Source organism: Myotis lucifugus, unplaced genomic scaffold (assembly GCF_000147115.1).
Source record: "Myotis lucifugus unplaced genomic scaffold, Myoluc2.0 scaffold_83, whole genome shotgun sequence".
NCBI lineage: Eukaryota > Metazoa > Chordata > Mammalia > Chiroptera > Vespertilionidae > Myotis > Myotis lucifugus.
This window is the reverse complement of record NW_005871131.1, coordinates 4,787,130-4,809,126: the sequence shown is the minus strand read 5'-3', so window position 1 is coordinate 4,809,126 and position 21,997 is coordinate 4,787,130. Positions and strand designations below refer to the sequence as shown.

Genomic DNA, 21,997 nt, shown 5'->3' with positions numbered 1-21,997 from the left:
CTGCAGATCTCTCCATAGCTCCTGCTGGGTAGCCTCAGGCAGAGGCTAAATTAGCACCTCCTTAGAGATCCAAGAGCCAGTGTACCCAGTGCTCAGAGTGGGACCATCCAGATTACAACTCCTCAGATCCATAAGGGACACACTCAGGGGGCAGACTCAGTGAGCACCAAAGCCCCGTTGAAGCAAGTCTTGCCCCAGAAGGGTGTCTCCAGCACAGAAGTTCTCCCACTGCAGACACAGCTGATTCTCACAGCCAATTGGCCTGGAGGTCAATTCCTTCCAGTGATACCTACAACAATCAAGGCTTAACTGCAACAAGACTGTGCACAAAGCCCACAAAGGGGTGCACCAAGAGTGTCCACCTCAGGTAATTGGGAAGGCTGAGCCACTGGGCCCTATAGGACACCTAGCACACAAAGCCACTCTATCAACACAGGGAAGCATAAAAAATTCGGAGACAAAGAAACAGGTCACAAGTGACAGAAATGGAGGAAAGCACACTACTGGATATAGAGTTCAAAACCACACTTATAAGGTTTTTCAAGAATTTTCTAGAAACCGCCAATAAATTTAGTGAGACCCTCAAGAAATCTAGCGAGACCCTCGAGGTTATGAAAAAGGACCAACTAGAAATTAAGCATACACTGACTGAAATAATGAATATTATACAGAGTTCCAACAGCAGACTAGAGGATCTCAAGAATCAAGTCAAAGATTTAAAATACGAAGAAGCAAAAAACACCCAACCGGAAAAACAAAAAGAAAAAAGAATCCAAAAATATGAAGATAGTGTAAGGAGCCTCTGGGACAACTTCAAGAGTACCAACATCCAAATTATGGGGGTGCCAGAAGATGAGAGAGAGCAAGATATCGAAAACCTATTTGAAGAAATAATGACAGAAAACTTCCCCTACCTGGTGAAAGAAATAGACTTACAAGTCCAGGAAGCACAGAGAACCCCAAACAAAAGGAATCCAAAGAGGACCATACCAAGATACATCATAATTAAAATGCCAAGAGCAAAAGACAAAGAGAGAATCTTAAAAGCAGCAAGAGAAAAACAGTTAGTTACCTACAAGGGAGTACCCATACGACTGTCAGCTGATTTCTCAACAGAAACTATGCAGGCCAGAAGGGAGTGGCAAGAAATATTCAAAGTGATGAATAGCAAGAACCTACAACCAAGATTACTTTACCCAGCAAAGCTATCATTCAGAATTGAAGGTCAGATAAAGAGCTTCACAGATAAGAAAAAGCTAAAGGAGTTCATCACCATCAAACCAGTATTATATGACATGCTGAAAGGTATCCTTTAAGAAGAGGAAGAAGAAGAAAAAGGTAAAGATACAAATTATGAACAACAAATACACATCTATCAACAAGTGAATCTAAAAATCAAGTGAATAAATAATCTGATGAACAGAATACACTGGTGAATATAATAGAATCAGGGGCATAGAAAGGGAGTGGACTGACTATTCTCAGGGGGTAAAGGGGTGTGGGGGGTGCGGGAAGAGACTGGACAAAAATCGTACACCTATTGATGAAGACAGTGGGGGGGGGGTGGTAAGGGCAGAGTGTGGGGTGGGAACCGGGCAGAGGGGAGCCATCTGCCACCCGGGGAGCGGGCCTAAGCCAGCAGGTGGTTATCTCCCGAGGGGTCCCAGACTGTGAGAGGGCACAAGTGGGGCTGAGGTACACCCTCTCCCCCCTGCCCTCCCCCGCCAGTGCACAAATTTTTGTGCACCGGGCCTCTAGTATAAATATAAAATTCTAGAGTTTGATCATAGAAGTAGAGATATTGACTCCAAATCTTTACAAATTAAGTTTAATATAAACACAAATGACTATATTCAAACTAATCAAGTAGTCAATGTGTTGATCCTCTTTTCAGAAAACCAAGTGACAATTTAAAAGAAAAAAATTTTTTTTTTGGCCAAAGACAAATGAGCAAATCTTTTTTCTGCTACGGTTGATCAGTGGCTCATTGTACTTCATAGGGTTCTGTGGGAAAATGCATTATTAGTTTATTATGGCTTGGGCCCACTGTCGTGGTACCTTACTTTTGTCACAGACTTTTTGTAACAATGTACTTCATAATCTTGGAAAAAGTCTTGTGATAAGTATCAGTTCAAAGTGTTTAGATGAAGATAAATAGAAGCCTTACTGAGCCAAATCTACTTTATTTAGCTGTGCAAGTCTGGTGGAAATAAATGTTTTTAGGAACTATGATAGCATGGAAAGAATAACAGATCTATTTTCCCTTTAACACAAATGCTTTATATTTAGAACTACCCAGTGTATAGTATAGGCCAAGGGCTAGCTTTTCTCAGACTAAAGGTAAATCCTATAAAGAGGTCCATACCACACAAAAACCCACTAAATGAACCAGCCTTGTCACTTGCAATACCTATATGATGTCCTAATTAAATTTTTTCAGAAGACTGGAGAGTTAACTTAAACCTTCCCTTTGCTCTAAACATGGATGAGATGCTATGAACATCTGATTTGGTAAAAGGCCAAATCAAAGTATTTTTTCCCAAGTTCTATTTTGCATATTTGCTGAAGGCTAATGTAGCCACAACATCTGTTAACTCGTCAATTGATAAAAGATCTGACTGAGGCAGTTGGCCAGGTGGGTGTATCCTTTTTTTATTAATAGCACTCCTCCCTTTGGAAGGTCTGGCTTAGTTGAGAACAACCTTTACAATGGAGAAAGACCATTTTTCCGTCGTGGGTATGTGCAGCCATATGAGATAGCTCTAGGCAGCAACCTCTTATTGTTGATTCTCACCCCTCTGCCATTCCTTCTGACCAGCTAGACTCCTTCTTGATAACTGGATCTTTTATTGGCTCCTTTTCCTCCCCATTGTTCATTCTTTCTCTGTAATTTCCCCTTGCTACGATGGTCCATCCCTATGCATAGAATTCCCAAAACATGGTTAGATATGCTCTCCAAAGTTTTCACCACGCCTAATTAAACCCTGTCAACACTATCTTCCATAAGACCATAGCCTCTGCATGTGTCTTATCTCTCTGTATTTCTTAGGTCAATAAATGTCTCAGAAATAAATGACAATGACTCTCTAGTCCTAGTTTCTGTCTTGCACTTCTAAAGCATTTCTAATTCCTAGGATAACAATATGAAACAAGGACACCTTTAAATGTGAAAGGGAGCACTTGTAATAATTATGCTGGGACAACAGGCACACCAGGTCACCTTTCCTGTTCAACACGTGCCAAATTAGAACCATCACTTTCCCACCAGGATACCTCTTCTTCCAGAAATTATATCTGACTTCATTTCTCTCTCAATATTCTGCTTCTCAGGCCTATGGATTTCAGATAATTACCAAAGAAAGAACAACAGAGGCCAATTTTGTTCTTTTGTTTAAATTTCCACAACAGTCATCCTAATTCAGACCGTCAATAATTACCTAAGCCTCCTTACCTCGAGCTTCTATCTATTCCAATTCATCCAACAAATCTCCCAAAAATACAGGTCTGAGCAAATTTCTGTGCTCAGAAGCCACTGAGTTTTGCCAAAATAATCACCCCAACTTAAAAAAACACTCAAATGATTATGTGAACAAACTTTAATTATACTGTACTTGTCAAAACCAACCCATATTATAAAGCTTGTAGTTTTTAATATTTTCTTTGAGAAGATATCTCTCTCTTCTTATAATCCTAACCACTTAAAATATATCTAAATATATTCTCCAAAAGTCAAGAACTAAAAACAAAAATAACTAATATTATTATCACACTGAAAATAATAAGTAATTCCTTAATATCAAGTATCCACTTAGTATTAAAAACGTCCCATTGTCTCAAATTTCTTTTGCAGTTGGATTGTTTGAATGATGATCCAAACAAGGTTCACACATTGCATTTAGTTGACACATCTCTTAAATCTCAAATTTACTTGAAGAAACTGGGTCACTGTCCTACAGAATTTTCCACATTCTAATTTTGTTGTACGCGCACCACATTATTTTGAATGTGCCCCTAATCTTTAACGTCCTTCAAGTTGACCAGATTCAGGTTGTTTTTTAAATTATTGAACACGTCATATATAATATGATAGATATACTTTCAGGGTCATCTCAAATGATACTTATTCCATGAAGCTCAAACTGCCTTTCCTCCCCATCTTCCAAAATAAACAAAAAGAACCATAAAAAATCTGAACATTCTTACTCCCACTTTGACTCCTAATGGCAACATCAACAAAGAAGCAGTTTATCATCTGTAACTTTCCTATCACCTTTTGACTAGAACTTTCTCAAACTCCAAGGACAGTCTTATTAGACTTTGAAACCATGGCAGGCCCTGGCACAGTCCCTAAATAGACCACTTGTGTTCAATACTACTTGGACTAAATTCTAGTTTTCTTTTTATTGGTTTTTAGGGAAATGATTTCAAGCACATAAAAACCTGGGTTAAAGCCACATCTTCATTTCTCTTTCAAAAGTGGCATAAGTTGGTTAAGAATGATTTTTATTTCAGGACAAAGGTACTATTGCTATCATCCTTTTATTTACATCTTATGGTGAATTTTTAATCTACTTTAGCTTATTTTCTTAACCCTAGATAACTAAAATGAAGAGTAGCATACTATAATTCTAAATAAAGATTGGCTATTTTTTTAAAAGGAAAAATAAAATTTAAAAATAATGGTTCCAGAAGTCGGGCATAGGGGTTCAGTGGGGAAAATAATGGGATTACTTAAATGTAACTCCTTTTTACAACTCTAAACGTTAACATTGTGGTCTAATAATTTACTCTTTATTTAGGAAAAAAAATCTGTCAGCCTACTGAACTTACACAGATTACCAAGCACAACCACACATAATCAAGCATAACCCAAATGTTTCTAGTAAGTGGTAGTGAATACATTATTTTTAAGAATTTATACAACTCTTACAAAAGAAAAAAAGCAATGGGAAAAACAACTATTTAGGGTCATGGTGACTTTCTTAGAAACACTTCTAAAATATGCCTGACTCTAAACTGGTTGATTTTTCTTTACATCTAATCAGTGACTGACTTAGTCTGTTCTTAAAATCAATCTGCAAAATCTTTCAATAGGTGTTGATAAAGATAGTACTTCATTAACAAGAATTGGCAATTATATAGAATGTAAGAGAAGTTGGGGGTTCTGTTTTTGTCACCTTAACTTAAAGCAGCGGTTCTAAACCTGTGGGTCGCGACCCCTTTGGTGGTCGAATGACCCTTTCACAGGGATCGCCTAAGACCATCCTGCATCTCAGATATTTACATTACGATTCATAACAGTAGCAACATTACAGTTATGAAGTAGCAACGAAAATAATTTTATGGTTGGGTCACAACATGAGGAACTGTATTTAAAGGGCCAGAAGGTTGAGAACCACTGACTTAAAGGAAGGTTAGGGAATTCTGACCCATCTTAACCAATGGCAACCCAAGCGATTACTAGCAGCATTAGTACACCCACCCTCCTTCCACATGCACCTTGCATTTTCCAGTCTCTTTCTCTCCCACAACTTTCCCTTTTATGAGTACTTGTACAGAAACGACTTAGCCTTACTGTGGTACTCAAGGATTTAAAAAAAAAAATTTCCTTGACATGTGGCAAAGTAACAAACAGATATTATTATTAACTATTATTAAGTTCTAAGTGGCTTTATTATGTGATTTGTGAATTGGGCAGCATACCATCTAACAACTAGAAGGGCACGCTCTATTATTAATTTGAAAATATCCACCACCTGCTTTTCCCTAAAAGATAAAGTAGGAAATATGTATTTTAAACCTCACAATCTTATTCAATGAGTGAAAAGTTACTATTGAACAGACAAGTCTATTTTTATCAATTACTATCATTATTATAATCAGTGTCTTCATTATGGTACCAATCTTAACATGTTATATTCCTAACACCATGGCAAATACATTATTTAATTTAATCCTAACAATAACCTGATGAAGTCGGTTTTTCCCAGTCTGACAAATGAAAAAAAGTGAAGCACAGAGGTTAAGCAATTTGCCCAAGGACCTATCACAAATAAATAACAAAGCTGAGATTGAGCCCAGACCTCTTTGACTCTTAGCTTTTTGTCTAGAATGTTACTTTCCTAACGCTCTTGTGGTTTTATAATTTTGATGTAAGAGGTCTTTTATTAATTCATTCAACAAATATGTAAATTTTACTGAACTTCTGGCAACAGGATAAAAATAAAATTTAGAACAGACTGACATAAAATTACAAAAGTACTAATAACAAGTTGAATGTAATTAATATAATCATAAATGCTACTTATAAATCAATCTGAACTTGGCTGCTAAAAAGATTTCTGGGAGATTTCTATAGTAAAAAAGACCACAAGAACAGCTAATTTGTATGATAGGTTTTCATTACTCATTCACCTTCCCTCTTGTTTTCCTATGTTCCCACAAAGGCCCAGGGGTTCTGACATGTTTTCAGTAACAATTTTTTATATAATAACAATACTGTATTTCTGCAAAGAATCAGAAATATTCCAAGATAAAATTTCTGGACTCTGAAAAAATTAATGTAGATTTATTATTTACAATATTAGAAAGAAATCATGCCTTTTTAACATCAAAGGTGACCTGCTGGAAACTATGCTCATACTTGAAGACAAGTTGGCAATTTGTTGCCTGGGCCAGTAATCTTAGGACTTTCCTTGGTAATGGAATTCAATCAAAGGTGGCTCAAAAAGCCATGTGAGTGAGCTTCAATATCCACGTGGAAGAAAAAAGAAGGCCAGGATGTTCAGACTAAGGAACTCTAAGAGAATCTAAGTAATCTCTTTGTTAGCCACCCTCAATCCCCATCATTGCACCAGCAGGCCAGCAGAAGAGTCATGCAGGGTGAAATTAAGGTTTCTATAAATAATCCAAAGCTCAGGGTCTGGACTGGAAGATCCCTTAATAGCCCAACCAGAGCATAAGTATTTTTACCAAAAAAAAAAGAAACTTCCATAGGCTGCTTCTGCTGCTGATTTCAGAGAACTGCCCGGTGTTAGTCCATTGCTACCAACATGTTTAACCAACTGGTCTGAACTCACATCTCAATTTTCCTTGTGTACACTAAGGCAATATAAGAGTCTAAATGCTGATAACCACAGATTTATAAATAAGCCAACCCAAGGCACTTCATTTTAAAAACACTTAAATGTTGATTTATTGCCTATCCATTTCATTTTAAACAAGTAAATATCAATAAATAAATGTACTTATTTAGAAGTAAAACAAATGAAAAAATTTATTACAAGCATTGCTTACTTTACCCCCACCCGAAATTTATAGAAGTGTCCTAAGAACCTGGGTATCTTTACTGGAGAAGAGAATGATGAGAAAATTAGGACACTTATAACTGCTATAATATGATAATAGAGCAAACAGGTGGTTTTCCCCAAGGAAGTTAATATTTTCACCTTTTACTAATTTATGTTAAAAGCAGCAATGAGTTTCTATCAGAGGTACCGAGGTAAACATACAAAAAATTGTTGCATATCATATTTTATCACTTCCTGCTTTGCCCTTCATAATCTAGACCGATAAACATTATTTTACAATTTAAATATTTTTGTTTGAAGCATTGACACCAACACCAGCGTTTTTAATTTTAGTTCCTGCTACTTTACAGAACCTATCTTACATAATCTTTTAACTAAAACTGAAAATCTCACATTATACATGGAATTGATTTGTGGCAAAGGGTATGTAAATCTGATGCCCTGGTTTAAAATGTTATAAAAACATGTTAAAGTACCTTTTAATAGGGACACTTTAGCAAGCGGTTCATTTAGGTCTTGCTCATCCATTTGGGCGTCTACAGAGGGAAAAAAGATAATTATAAACAGTAGTCAACTCTATCAGCAAGCTGTTACTATTAAAATAAATAACCGAAATTTATACTTCTATTGTATTTGAATAGTTGAAATTTATATAGCTATTTTATTTGGATAGTTTTATCCATATATTCAGGATTCAAGAAAATGACTTGGTAAATGAAAGCACTGCTTTTCCCTCAAACACAAACTTTGAAATCTCCACCCACATTAACCTGCATATCTAAACTGCTTGGTAATAATAACATCTGCAAATTAGTAAACATTCGGTTAAAACTCACCTGTAGTGTCGTCACTACTTTTTTCTTTGCTTGGACTCAGAGTATCTGATAAATCAGATTCCTTTGCTCTTGCTTGGTTTTCTATCAAGAAGGAAAAAAAAGCAGAATCTCATTATAATTAAATAGCTTCTATCAATAAAACTACTTCAGGCTATGCGTGCTCTAAATCTACTGTTATGCAAAATACTTTTAAAATAAACTCAGGTCACTAATCTCTTACTTCTTCACCACTCTAGTCCAAAATGGAATGCTGGTTATTACATGTAGCTCATATTAAATTATAATGTGGAGCATGTCTGCTGTGCAGAGGGCTGGGGCTTTTGTTCAAGGCTGTCCACTGGCCAACTGGAAACAAAAATGAAGCAAGCTTTGCTAAAGTATTTAGAAAACTGCAACAAATATAACAAAACTCTCAGGAAAATGTGGACATTTTATGAAGATGATGAAAGAAAATGGCTCTATTACATAAAAAACACTAGTTTGTCTTAGTAATATTTATACTTATAACAAAAGTAAAATAATTATTTGTTATAAAGGTAAAACTTAAGACAGTAAAATTAACAGCCTTTAACTTATTTTAATTTTTTGAAAGCATCTTTATTTTATTTATTTATTTTGTTAATCCTCAACCGAGAATATTTTTTCCATTGATTTTTTTTTTTTCTTAAGAGAGACTGGAAGGAAGGGAGGGAGGGGAAAAGAGAGAGAGAAACATCAATGTGAGAGATGTCAATTGACACATCAATTGGTTGCCTCTGTACACATCCTGACTGGAGCTGGGGACTGAACCTGCAACCCAGGTACATGCCCTTGACCAGGAATTGAATCTGTGACCCTTAGGTGCTTGGGCGTATGTCCTAACCATTGAACACCACTGGCCAAGGCAAGAGCCTTTTATATCTAAAGAAAATATAACTGTACCTGAACCACATTGAGAAAAAAACTTTTAAAAAAGTTTTGTACTTGCAAGTAGTGTGCTGCCTGATCCAATAAAGATATCCTAGGTATAGTTTTCAATGAAGTGCTCTCAAAAATCCTAACTGTAACTCCAACAATTAATTAAAGGTGACTGGGAATTAATTAGGCCCTAGTTTCTCATCTAAAATACACATCTGTGGATACTATGATATGCATTATGATACTATTTACAGAGATGGTTATTTCTCTAATCATAATTCTTTAGCATCTCCCTGTTCTCCATAAGCCAATTAGCCATAACCTTGTCCCTGCATTAATTCCCACATGAGCTCTTTTTCAATTAGGCCAGCCTCTTAGAGAGCCAATGCATGTCAGCTCATTATGACCTGCAATTCTTTGCTTAAGTTGAATTCCCCTAAACTCAACGACCACTCTCTCTACTTGTCCTATTCATTCTGTAAGATACAGCTTAAGCCCCATCACCTCTGAGGAAGTCTTCATATCTATCTCCAGGATGCCGCTCCTTTTTATTGCATCTTCTTTATTGTATCATGTTTTTGAAATTAATTATGTTCTATTTCATGCCATTCTGTGTTTGTACATATATATTATTTCCTTAGTGAGATTATAAATTCCCTAAGTATATGATTATTTTTTATTATGTTATACATTTGTATTATTTGTGGTGATAATGTATCAAAACTTAAATGCACATATCCACTTTTCGTACTTTCCCTAAAGAAAAATTAACTACATATAGTATCTATAAAAATGTTCACTGCAGCACTGTTTATTATGAAATGGAAAATATTCAAGATATATTGAGCCCGGATGGTGTGGCTCAGTGATTGGGCATCGACCTATGAAACAGGAGGTCACGGCTCGATTTCCGATCAGGGCACATACCCCGTTTGCAGGCTCAATCCCCAGTAGGGGCGTGCAGGAGGCAGCCAATCAATGATTCTCTCTTATCATTGATGTTTCAATTTTTTGCTTCTTCTCCCTTCCTCTCTGAAGTCAATAAAAATATTTTTTAAAAAAAAGATATATTGAGTACTACTAAGCAAAAATAAAATCTGTTAAAGAACAGTATTTATAATATGACCCCATTAAAATTGAAAACAGCTATACAACTAGCTGTGAAATTCTTTTGTATATATTTATTCAAATGTAGAAGGACCTACAATAGAGGTACCAATAGTTACTCTGGAAACAGGGATATAGTAGACATTTACTTTCTAATTTCACAGTCATAAATTATTTGAAAAATTATAGTGAATATATACTGTCTTATAATCAACTAAATTAAGGCATATTTTCCATTCTGAAAACAGTCAGAAATCTATCTAAAATCATTACTGTCAAAATTAAATATAATATTAAAATATAACTTGTAATGGCTATTCCATTTAAGAACACCCCTAGAATTTGTGGCTTAACTTGTAAAAAGGATGATGGATTACAAAAAGCCTTTGCTTCTTTTCTAACTGTCTTTTCTAGTCAAAGGTTGACTACTGAGAGACGGAACTGAGATTAGAAGTGAAGTCACTGACCATGAAGGCCCATGGGCATCCAATCTGTTCTGGTGCATTCATAACGTGCTATAATCAGACATTTCCAAATGTCCTAGTTTTGATCACAAAGTTGTAGTCTCAAATATGGCAGCTAGTACACCTAATCTATATAGATACAAAAGGAACCACTCTGGGTAACAGAAAGGAAAACAGAAAAATGACTCTCTTCTGATTTTTATATTCTTGGCAATTTTATGATCAAGATATTGAGGTAAAACCAAGAGGGATATATTTTCAAAAGCATTCTTCTGGTTTAGAAAGAACATTTGTTTTATATTTAGAGTATTATCCAGGAAGGTAAAATTGCCTTAAAAGTTGGGCCAACCTTTTCATTAAGGTCTTACTAGAAAATAAGCTCCATGAAGGCAGGGATTTTTTTCAGTTTTGTTAATTGTTATAAACCCCCCCACCCTAGTGCATAGAATAGTGCACAGTTCATAGTAGTTGCTTTTTAAAAAAGGATGACTGAAGGCACAAATCTACTGTAAATAAAAAAGCAAAGTAGATTTTTTATTTAGTCAACTCATGATCCACCATATTTATGTACTGATATTACAGTTACTAGAGGCCTGGTGCACGAAATTTGTGCACAAGTAGGGTCCCTACACCTGGCCGGCGATCAGGGCTGATCGGGGCCTTCTTTTGTTCCGCACTGCCCCCTGGTGGTCAGCGCACGTCATAGCTAGTGGTCGAACTCCCGGTCGGTTGAACTCCGGAGGGGACAATTTGCATCTATTAGCCTTTTATTATATAGGATTATATAAAGGCAAACCAAGTCTATTTAAGAATGAAGCACAATGCCCTAACCGGTTTGGCTCAGTGAATAGAGCGTCAGCCTGCGGACTGAGGGGTCCCAGGTTCGATTCCGGTCAAGGGCATGTACCTTGGTTGCGGGCACATCCCTAATGGGGGGTGTGCAGGAGGCAGCTAATCGATGCCTCTCATCGATGTTTCTAACTCTCTATCCCTCTCCCTTCCTCTCTGTAAAAAATCAATAAAAATAAAAAGAGAATGAAGCACAAGACACAACAAATGACTGGTAAAGTATCTACCCCTATTCTTTAGCTATGAAGCAGCACCCAACTTTCTAGTATAAAAAGTCATTAGTAACCAATGTCACCCCAATCAATTTTAAAAATTTTTAAAAAGTCATTACTAGTTCATTTCTCTGCAGTATTTAATCATTAAGATACATATCAATAGTATACAGAAGGAAATAAAAATATAGCTACCAACATCAATACGAAAACTATGCCCAAACTGGGAAATCTACAACAAGGTGACTATTTTCACTGTATCTTCGAGTAGACATAACAATGGATGGGCAAAACAAACATATGGGCCATAGACCACTTTGTATACCATTAGAACCAGGAAATAGAGCAGGTTAAGGATCAGGATAAGAAGGAAAAGGAGAGATGCCAGGCTGGTGTGGCTCAGTGGTTGAGTGTCTACTCATGAACCAGGAAGTCAGGGTTCAATTCCCTGTCAGGACACATGCCCAAGTTGCAGGCTCAAAACTCAGTAGGGAGTGTGCAGGAGGCAGCCAATCAATGATTCTCTCTCATGATTGATGTTTCTATCCCTCTCTCCATCTCCCTCTCTCCGTAATCAACAAAAACATATTAAAAAAAAAAAAAAAGGAAAAAGAGAACTAACATTTGTGTGAATACCAGTATGGTGCTTCCTGCTTTATATGCAATGGTTCATTAAATTCCCACAAAACCCTGAAAGTTAAATATTGCCAATCCCAGTTTACAAATGAGGAAACTGAGGTTTAAAGAACTAAAGTAAGCTGTCTGATGGCATATAGCTAGCGGTAGAACTTGAAGTTCAATCCAGCTGTCTAACTACTACTTTCTTACTATTTTCACCCCTAAAGCAACTGTAAACACACATTAACTGCAAGTTGAGTAAGGGCTAAACAAAAAGCATATGCAGCCAATGATTACATTTTGCATTAGGTAAAATATATGAAGAAAATACTAAGATTGTACAGCTGATAACTGGCAATTTCTAGCAACTGATACTTTCAATGAAGAAAATTCCCCTAAAAACAAAAAAACCAATTTTTGTTATTTTTGTTTATTACCAATAAAACAAAAATAACACAATTTGGCCAGATGCAAAAGAAAATACTTTATAGCCAGATATAAAATATTTAAAATGTAACTTATTTCAGCCATCTAGTTTGTTACAAGTATTACCCCCTCATGTTTACTGTGAGAAGTACTAGTAAAATGCTGATTGGAGACAAAAAATATCTCTGGGTATATAAAATTTGTATCTGTATTATTATTTTTAAAGGGTGTATTCTATTCTCTTGCATGAATTTATTTGCTATAATTTATTAATGGACACCTATGTTTTTCTCTTTTTGCTTTTTAAAACAACACTAAAACAGGCCCTGGCCATGTAGCTAAGTTGGTTAGAGTGTTGTCTCAATACGCCAAGGTTGTGGAATTTATCTCTGGTCAGGGCACATACAAGAATCACCCAATGAATGCATAGATAAGTGGAACAACAAATTGATTTCTCTCTGTCTCCCTCTCAAAACAAAAATCAATTAAAACAAAAACAAGCACAAAACCAAACCAAAAAAGTAACACTAAAATACCCTTGCACATTTAATGTTTTACTTAAGATAAAAAGGCCAGAAGTAAAACTGCTAGATAAAAAAGCATGCTCTTTAGCCCTGGCTGGTTTGGCTCAGTGGTTTGATTCCGGTCAAGGGCACATGCCCGGGTTGTGGGCTCGATCCCCAGTAGGGGGTGTGCAGGAGGCAGCTAATCAATGATTCTCTCTCATCATTGATGTTTCTATCTCTCTCTCCCTCTCACTTCTTCTCTGAAATCAATAAAAAAATACTTAAATAAATAAAAATTAAAATGCATGCTCTTTAAAACGTTCAATACGTATTTTACAGCCAAATTTCAAAAGGAAATCAGTAAGACTGCACAAATCTCTTTCAAAAATGACATCACATAATTTTGAGCAAATATAGTTTAATTCAGAATGCATTAAAAAGAAGCATCAAGATACTTTTCTTTAATTAAAGAGGCATTCATTTTTCCACCGAAGGCTCTACTTCTACTTCAAAGTGTTGCTTATTCAACCAACTAATCTGAATAGATATTTAGGTGATGAAGTACAAGCTATTTTAAAGTCTGTTCTCATCTCACTTTAATAAGATGAAATAAATTGCCATATGTACTAAAAATAGTTCACGTTCTGAAACTCAATGCCTGCTTGCCAGACAATATTAGTGATGCATACTCTATGCATTCTTTCCCCAAATATGGCATCTGCCGTGCACAAAATTCAGAATGGAAGCCACCAGATATTTGAAATAACACTATCCTTTAAAATATTTTTAAAAGCCAAATAAATCCAATTATTTTCATTAAATAGAATATACTGAAATTGAGTATTCCAAACTTTTATCACTCGTTGTTTTAAATGACCAAAATAATTGGGAATGTAGCTTTAGATTTTAAACTGGTATGTTCTGAAAGAAGTCCTAGAATAACAAGAAGCATATCCCATAAAATTTGCCCAATTTCCCTATGCACAAAAGTGACTTGACACTATGATGCTTTAAAACTCACTTTTCTTCTCTAAGTCTGACAACTGTATCAGAAAAGAATGAACAGAATAAACTACTTCAGGCAATTATAGGACTATTCATGATAAAATATAAGAAGATTCTACATATTCACTTTTGTTTAAATCAAATTGAGATACCAAAAATGAAGAAAATATTATCATAAGAAATGTTAAAGGTATAATATCCTCCCAAATGAAACTGCAAACATGTTTTACCTGTTGTTTCAAATAAGATTTACATTATATTTGATTAAAAGTTTGAGATCAAAGCAGAAGTGAAAGAGATAGCAACAAATCTTTAATACCTAAAGAAACCTATTCTAAGCATTTAAAAACATACACATATATACCCTTTTAAAAAGAAACTTTCCAATTAAGATATTCTTCTTAAAATAGAATTCCATCTATTTTATATTAGTATATGACACTATTACAGGACAGCCATTTTTCGAGCTATAAGAAATAAACTGATTTTTAAAATACAATGACCTTGAAAATATACACTAACCTTCATTATCCAAGAGTCGGGAAACCCACAGAAAAATCCCACAGAACACAAACCTTTTGAAAGCTTTGTTTCTTCTACCACTTTGGTTAGATGCCCCTCGACGATCAGCTTCTCTGCCAAAGAAAATAAACGTTACTATCCAAGCCCAATCCGAATAGCATTTCCCTGAGCAGGGCAGTCAGTGCAACACATTCCATGACCAAATTTAAAGATGGTAACATTACTCCCATGACTAGGCTTGAACAAGAACTAGACCCTGGACGGGGAACTCAGAGAAATCAAACTCTCTAACAGAACAATCAGATTAATGCAGAAATCTGGAGGTAGGGGAACAATTTACCTTTTATTTTCATTAGTTTCCACCTTATTTTAAAGCCTAGCAATTTTTTAAAAAGTACTTAGAACAAACAAAGCAATCCTATTTAAATCAAGGCTATTAAGTTGAAATAAAGGAATTCTGAGAAGGCATGTTATTTAAATAAAGAAATAATACAAATTATGTTATACCAAGAGTTTACTTTTTCTTATTGATACTATTCAGCAGAGATGCCTATATAACTTTTTTTTTCAGTCAAATGAATCATTTTAGAAGAGCTATTAAAAAAATAAACTTTTATAGGGGGTTATCTGTAAATGTATAATGTAGCTTCTTTATAATTTATTTAAAGTCAGATTTTCATATTCTAAATTTCACTTAGGAGGGTAATATAGCTATTCTGTATATCCCCTTATTTAACCCTGTATGTCAGTTGGTCTCCTTCAACTTACACTTTTGCCATATGTGATATAATTTCTCTATTCTTTCACTCTTCAACCTACTACAACTTGGTCTACACCCACAAATCAATAATTGAAACTGTTCCAAGATCACTATAATCTCCTATCTGCTCAAACCCATGGCTCCTTTTCAATTGTTTCCCTCCTATTTAGGCTCTTTATAGTATGTGGCACGATTTGCCCCAGCCTCCTTTTAAAAAAGCCAAATTAAGCCCCTCCAGTGTGGTTCAGTTGGTTGAGCATTGTCCCATGCATCAAGAGGTCTCGGGTTCGATTCCTGGTCAAGAGCATGTACCTCAGTTGGAGGCTCCACCCCCGGCCCAGGGGTACATGTGGAAGGCAACCAATCAATATGTCTCTCTCACATCAATATTTTTCTCTCCCCCTCTCCCTTCCCTCCTCCCTTCTACTCTATCTAAAAGCAATAGAAAAATATCCTTGGATGAAGATTAAAAATAATAATAATAAAGTTTTATTCTGCTTCCTATATTTTTTGTGTTTCAAGGTTGTGGGCTTTAATGACATTATATGCTACACTATTTTTAAAAAGATTTTAAATTGATTTTTAGAGAGAAAGAAAGGGAGAGAGAGAGAAACATCAATGTGAGAGTGAAACACCTCAGCTGCCTCCTACACACCCCCTACTGGGGAACAAGCCTGAAACTGGGGCAAGTTCCCTAACCAGGAATTGAACTGGCAGCTTTTCAGTGCACTGGACCAACACCCAACCAACTGAGCCACATTTATAATTTCTAAATATTGATGCCTAGTTTAGACCTCTCTTTTAGGTCTCAGAACCCTATTGTCTTACTACTTCCCACATATCTTCACTCAGCAATCTCAGGAACTTAATCTCACCGTGTCTAAAATGGAATTTATCTTCTGTTCCTTTTTCCTCTGGATGGACTTGGTATCTCTCTCTTCCCTTCTTTCCATTCCTTTTCAATTCATATCTCTATTAAGCTATTTCAACTTTCTATGTCTACCCTTCCCAACATACTATGAACTTTTAAGATTCCTTCAAATATTTACAACTATGCACCAGGTACAATACTAGGTACTCCTCAAAGATTATCAAGAGAAATGTAGTAAGTCTAAGAATTTATTGTCTACAGAAAGCAGGAATAATTTTATATTAGGTATAAAATTATTATCTTACTAATAATTTTATACCTAATACAATTCTGACATAAAATACAAGTTCCACAAATGCTTGTTACATGAATATAGCAAATAATAAAATAATATAAACACAGACTTTGAAAGCCATTCTAAACTTTCTCTAGTATGTTGAAAATTTAAGTACCATATTGTTTAAAAATTTATAAACACATATCACATCAGGAGTAATTTATTGCTTAAAACTTTCTCACCTGCAGGTTTGGCTCAGTGGATAGGGCGTTAGCCTGCAGACTAAAGGATCCGGGTTCGATTCCGGTCAAGGGCACAGGCCTGGGTTGTGGATTCAATCCCCGGTAAGGGATGTGTAGGAGGCAGCCGATCAGTTATTCTCTCTCATCATTTATGTTTCTACCTCTTTCTCCCTCTCCCTTTCTCTCTGAAATCAATAAAAATATATTTAAAAACAACAACTTCCTCACTTTTAAAATAAAATCTGAAGTTTCTACCATGACCTGTAAAGCCCATGTGATCTAGCCCAGGGGTCAGTCATCAACAGCCCCACTGGACCAAATCCGGCCTGCTGCCTATTTGGTAAATAGTTTTATAGGAACACAGCCCGGTCCATTCATTTACAGATTGACATGGTTGCTTTCCACTAAAATGGCAGAGTTTAGCAGTCCCAACAGAGACCTTATAGCCTACAAAGCCTAAAATATTTACTATCTAGCCCGTTATTTTTTTAAAGCATTTTTATTATTCTAAAACTCCAATTTCAAATCTGTCTTGGGTTTTCACAGTTTCTATTCACAGACATTTCCCCAGATACATATATAACTCACTCAGTTTTGTACTATCTCTGTTCAAATCCCATATATTATTACTTCTGTCGCTCCCTACTGCATTATATTCGTTTATTTTTCCTCAGTGGACTCATCACCTAACATATTATTTTGTTGTTTTATTAGTTTTTGTCTCTTTAAGGAAATGTAAACAACATGAAGGCAAAGCTTTCTTTGTCTTGTTCATTTCTATACCCACAACAGCTAAAATAATGCCTGGTATATACACAGTAGATACTTAATAAATATTTGGTGAGTAAATAAATTTTTAAAGGGATCAAACTTGGAAAACTTATTTGAATATTTTCCTCATTTTAAAACTAAGGATTAAATACATATAAAAAGTTTTGAATAGTACTAGTATATAAGTGCTAAATAATAAATACTTGCTGCTACTATCACTATTGACATTATTTAACGTTATATTTATTATCAAATGTGGTGAATTATTAGTGGTCCATGATTAAAGAAGAAAAACATATTATTTTTTAAAAAATTTATAATCACTGGTTCACAAACTTGGAATGGAGACCTCAGGCCTTTAGGAGTACTAAAAAAAAAAAAAAAGTCAGAGACCTCTCAGGGACACAATGAGAACTTCCAAGTATGGACACTGGAGGTCTTAAAAGAGCTATTTACGTTGGCACAGCTAGAAGTTAAAATAGAGGATTTTCTTTCTTTAGGAAAACTCCCTATTTTTTGAGGGATAGATAATTATTCATTTTCTCCTATTTTAAAACCATATTGTGAAAACAACATGAAAAAAGGGGCATAAAACACAAAAGTACAGGTTAATAAACCCTTTTAAAGCAAATGTTTGTATGACTACATCCCAAATCAAGAAACAGAACCTAACTCCTAAAAAAACAACAACAACCAAAACAAAAAACCTAACTCCTTCCCCTAAAGCCTTCCACATTCCCCTTTCCAATCTGAGTTCTATATTTTGTTTCTTACATTTCTTTATAGCCACAATACCTATATATGCATGACTAAGTAATAGAATTTTAGTGGTTTTGACTTTTATGTAAATGAAACACTACAGTATATATTCTGTTGTATCAGGCTTCTTTTATCCAATATACCTCAGTGTATTTATCCATTTGACTACTGACGTCTTTTGGGCTCTTCTGAAGTACTGTAAATAATGTGGCTATGAAAATTCTTAAATTCGTACCCAATATATATGTGCAAGCATTTCTGTAAGGAACCTACCAAGGAATAGAACTGATGAGTATAAGTTTGAAAATATTTGAGAACCATCATTAAACACTTAGTTTAGTCAGATAACATGATGGAGTTGCAAAAACTATCATAACCAAATTTATTTCCTGGTTGATAAAAATAAATTATGCACTAACTACACTACTATGCACACTAAATAAAAATTAGGAACAAAGCAAACGATGTAGTCAAAAGAAGCTCCAGTGGAGCAGAGGTGTGATTAAGTTCTTAAAGCTAACAAGCCACTTTTTTCTTTTCTTTTTTTAAAATTAAATCTTTATTGTTCAGATTATTACAGTTGTTCCTCTTCCCCCCCCCCCCCATAGCTCCCCTCCACCCGGTTCCCACCCCACCCTCTGCCCTTACACCCCTCCCCGCCACTGTCCTCATCCATAGGTGTATGATTTTTGTCCAGTCTCTTCTCGCACCCCCCACACCCCTTTCCCCCAGAGAATTGTTAGTCCACTCCCTTTCTATGCCCCTGATTCTATTATATTCACCAGTTTATTCTGTTCATCAGATTTTTTATTCACTTAATTTTTAGATTCACTTGTTGATAGATGTGTATTTGTTGTTCATAATTTGTATCTTTACCTTTTTCTTCTTCTTCGTCTTCTTAAAGACCACCTTTCAGTATTTCATATAATACTGGTTGGGTGGTGATGAACTCCTTTAGCTTTTTCTTATCTGTGAAGCTCTTTATCTGACCTTCAACTTTGAATGATAGCTTTGCTGGGTAAAGTAAACTTGGTTGTAGGTTCTTGGTATTCATCACTTTGAATATTTCTTGCCACTCTCTTCTGGCCTGCATAGTTTCTGTTGAGAAATCAACTGACAGTCGTATGGGTATTCCCTTGTAGGTAACTAAGTGTTTTTCTCTTGCTGCTTTTAAGATTCTCTCTTTGTCTTTTGCTCTTGGCATTTTAATTATGATGTGTCTTGGTGTGGTCCTCTTTGGATTCCTTTTGTTTGGGGTTCTCTGTGCTTCCTGGACTTGTAAGTCTATTTCTTTCACCAGGTAGGGGAAGTTTTCTGTCATTATTTCTTCAAATAGGTTAATACCTTGCGCTCTCTCTTCTTCTGGCATTCCCATAATTTGCAGGTTGGTACGCTTGAAGTTGTCCCAGAGGCTCCTTACAGTATCTTCATATTTTTGGATTCTTTTTTCTTTTTGCTTTTCCGGTTGGGTGTTTTTTGCTTCTTCGTATTTCAAATCTTTGACTTGATTCTTGTGATCCTCTAGGCTGCTGTTGGAACTCTGTATAATATTCTTTATTTCAGTCAATGTATGCTTAATTTCTAGTTGGTCCTTTTTCATAACCTCGAGGGTCTCGCTAGATTTCTTGAGGGTCTCACTAAATTTATTGGTGGTTTCTAGAAAATTCTTGAAAAACCTTATAAGTGTGGTTTTGAACTCTATATCCAGTAGTGTGCTTTCCTCCATTTCTGTCATTTGTGACCTGTTTCTTTGTCTCCGAATTTTTTATGCTTCCCTGTGTTGATAGAGTGGCTTTGTGTGCTAGGTGTCCTATAGGGCCCAGTGGCTCAGCCTTCCCAATTACCTGAGGTGGACACTCTTGGTGCACCCCTTTGTGGGCTTTGTGCACAGTCTTGTTGTAGTTAAGCCTTGACTGTTGTAGGTATCACTGGAAGGAATTGACCTCCAGGCCAATTGGCTGTGAGAATCAGCTGTGTCTGCAGTGGGAGAACTTCTGTGCTGGAGACACCCTTCTGGGGCAAGACTTGCTTCAACGGGGCTTTGGTGCTCACTGAGTCTGCCCCCTGAGTGTGTCCCTTATGGATCTGAGGAGTTGTAATCTGGATGGTCCCACTCTGAGCACTGGGTACACTGGCTCTTGGATCTCTAAGAAGGTGCTAATTTAGCCTCTGCCTGACGCTACCCAGCAGGAGTTATGGAGAGATCTGCAGATTCCTCTTCTTTGTTTGGGGTTTGGAGGTGCCCAGATGAAGCCCAGCTGTGAAGCAATGCAAGCTGCTGTGGGGCCTTGGGCCTTCTTTTGGAAATTCTTGGTCTCTCTGACCCAGCTGCAGTTTGTTAGGTAATTTTAGATTGCAAAGTGCCAGGCCATTCATATGCAAAAGCCTCTGTGCACAGCTTGGGTGGGGCGGGGTCTCAGGGAATCAACAGGGCGGAGCAAACAGCTATGGCTGATCCTCAGTCCTGCCCTAAGAGGCCCTGGGTCTCAGTGTCCTGCAGTAATTGCTGAAAGCACCTCTGAGAGAAAGCCGTCCTCAAGTTCCGACCGATGCCAAACAGTCCAGTTTCTCCCCGTATGAGTCTGGGTCCCCAGAGACTTGCCCAGAACTGGAGTTCAGAGCAGTTGGGAGCTTGTGACTCCCTCCCAATTGAAAAAGACAACCGCGTCCTCAGTTGCCAGCCCTTTCTGTACCTCTGCACTTTACTTCCGCACCTCCTCTGAATCTCAGTGTGCTTTTCTCTTTCCTTCTAGTTGTAGAATTTCCACTCAGCCAGCCTTCCTGTGGTTCTGGATGATGTCCGTTTTGTCTTTAAGTTGTATTTTTGAAGTGGCTGTGCGAGGCAGCAATTTCAGGTATTTACCTATGCCGCCATCTTGCTTTCCTGACAAGAGCCACCTTTTTTCACATGACAGCTACAACTAATTGAAGCAGAAACTAACAGTACTGACTCTCAGACATTGATGTCAGTTAGCTAGGGATCTTATACTGACAGAGAGAAGAATACTAGATGAATATAAAAGAACTACATAATCTGCTGTTATAACTGTCACCCTGAAAAATATTTTTAAACTCATAGTTAGGTTTTATCCAAAAAATAATGTTATGAGTAAGGCATCAAAATAATGTGATTGAGACCAAATTTTTAAAATGGCATTGATACTGGTAATTAAAAAGTTAATCTCTAGATTGTCAGAAACATATTACTTTAATAGGAACAAAAAAAGCCAGATCAATCAGCTTTCATTATCTTGTGACTGGGAATAAAAACGAGGAAAACAAGTTGCTTCAACCACCCCCGCCCCATGAGTAAGTTTTCTACCTACCAGTTAACATGTGTGCCATACATTAGAATGTTAATATTATCTCATTTAATTCTCATATTGATCCTATGAAGTAGGTACTACCATCCCATTTTATTTTACTTTTTTAATCCTCACCTGAGGACATTTTCATTGATTTTTAGAGAGAGGGTAAGGGAGAGAAAGAGAGAAATATTGATCAGTTGCCTCCCGAAAGCACCTCAACTGGGGCCGGGAATCAAACTGGCAACGTAGGTATGTGC

General features: G+C 36.3%; 1 protein-coding gene across 21 annotated transcripts in view; it reads right to left on the bottom strand.

Annotated features, from left to right (window-relative positions):
• The window catches only part of SLMAP (sarcolemma associated protein), a 156,152-nt gene that overhangs the window by 21,001 nt on the left and 113,154 nt on the right, over positions 1–21,997 (bottom strand). For 14 of the 21 annotated variants that reach the window (XM_006090892.3, XM_006090881.3, XM_006090879.3 and 11 more), the window contains 3 exons: positions 14,806–14,865; positions 8,147–8,227; positions 7,787–7,846 (listed from right to left, as the gene is read on the bottom strand). In XM_006090892.3, coding sequence (XP_006090954.1) covers positions 7,787–7,846; positions 8,147–8,227; positions 14,806–14,865 — 201 coding nt within the window. Of the gene's footprint in view, positions 1–7,786; positions 7,847–8,146; positions 8,228–8,366; positions 8,417–14,752; positions 14,866–21,997 lie in introns of those variants that run through there. The other 7 variants (XM_023755732.1, XM_023755733.1, XM_023755735.1 and 4 more) reach the window with 4 other exon arrangements.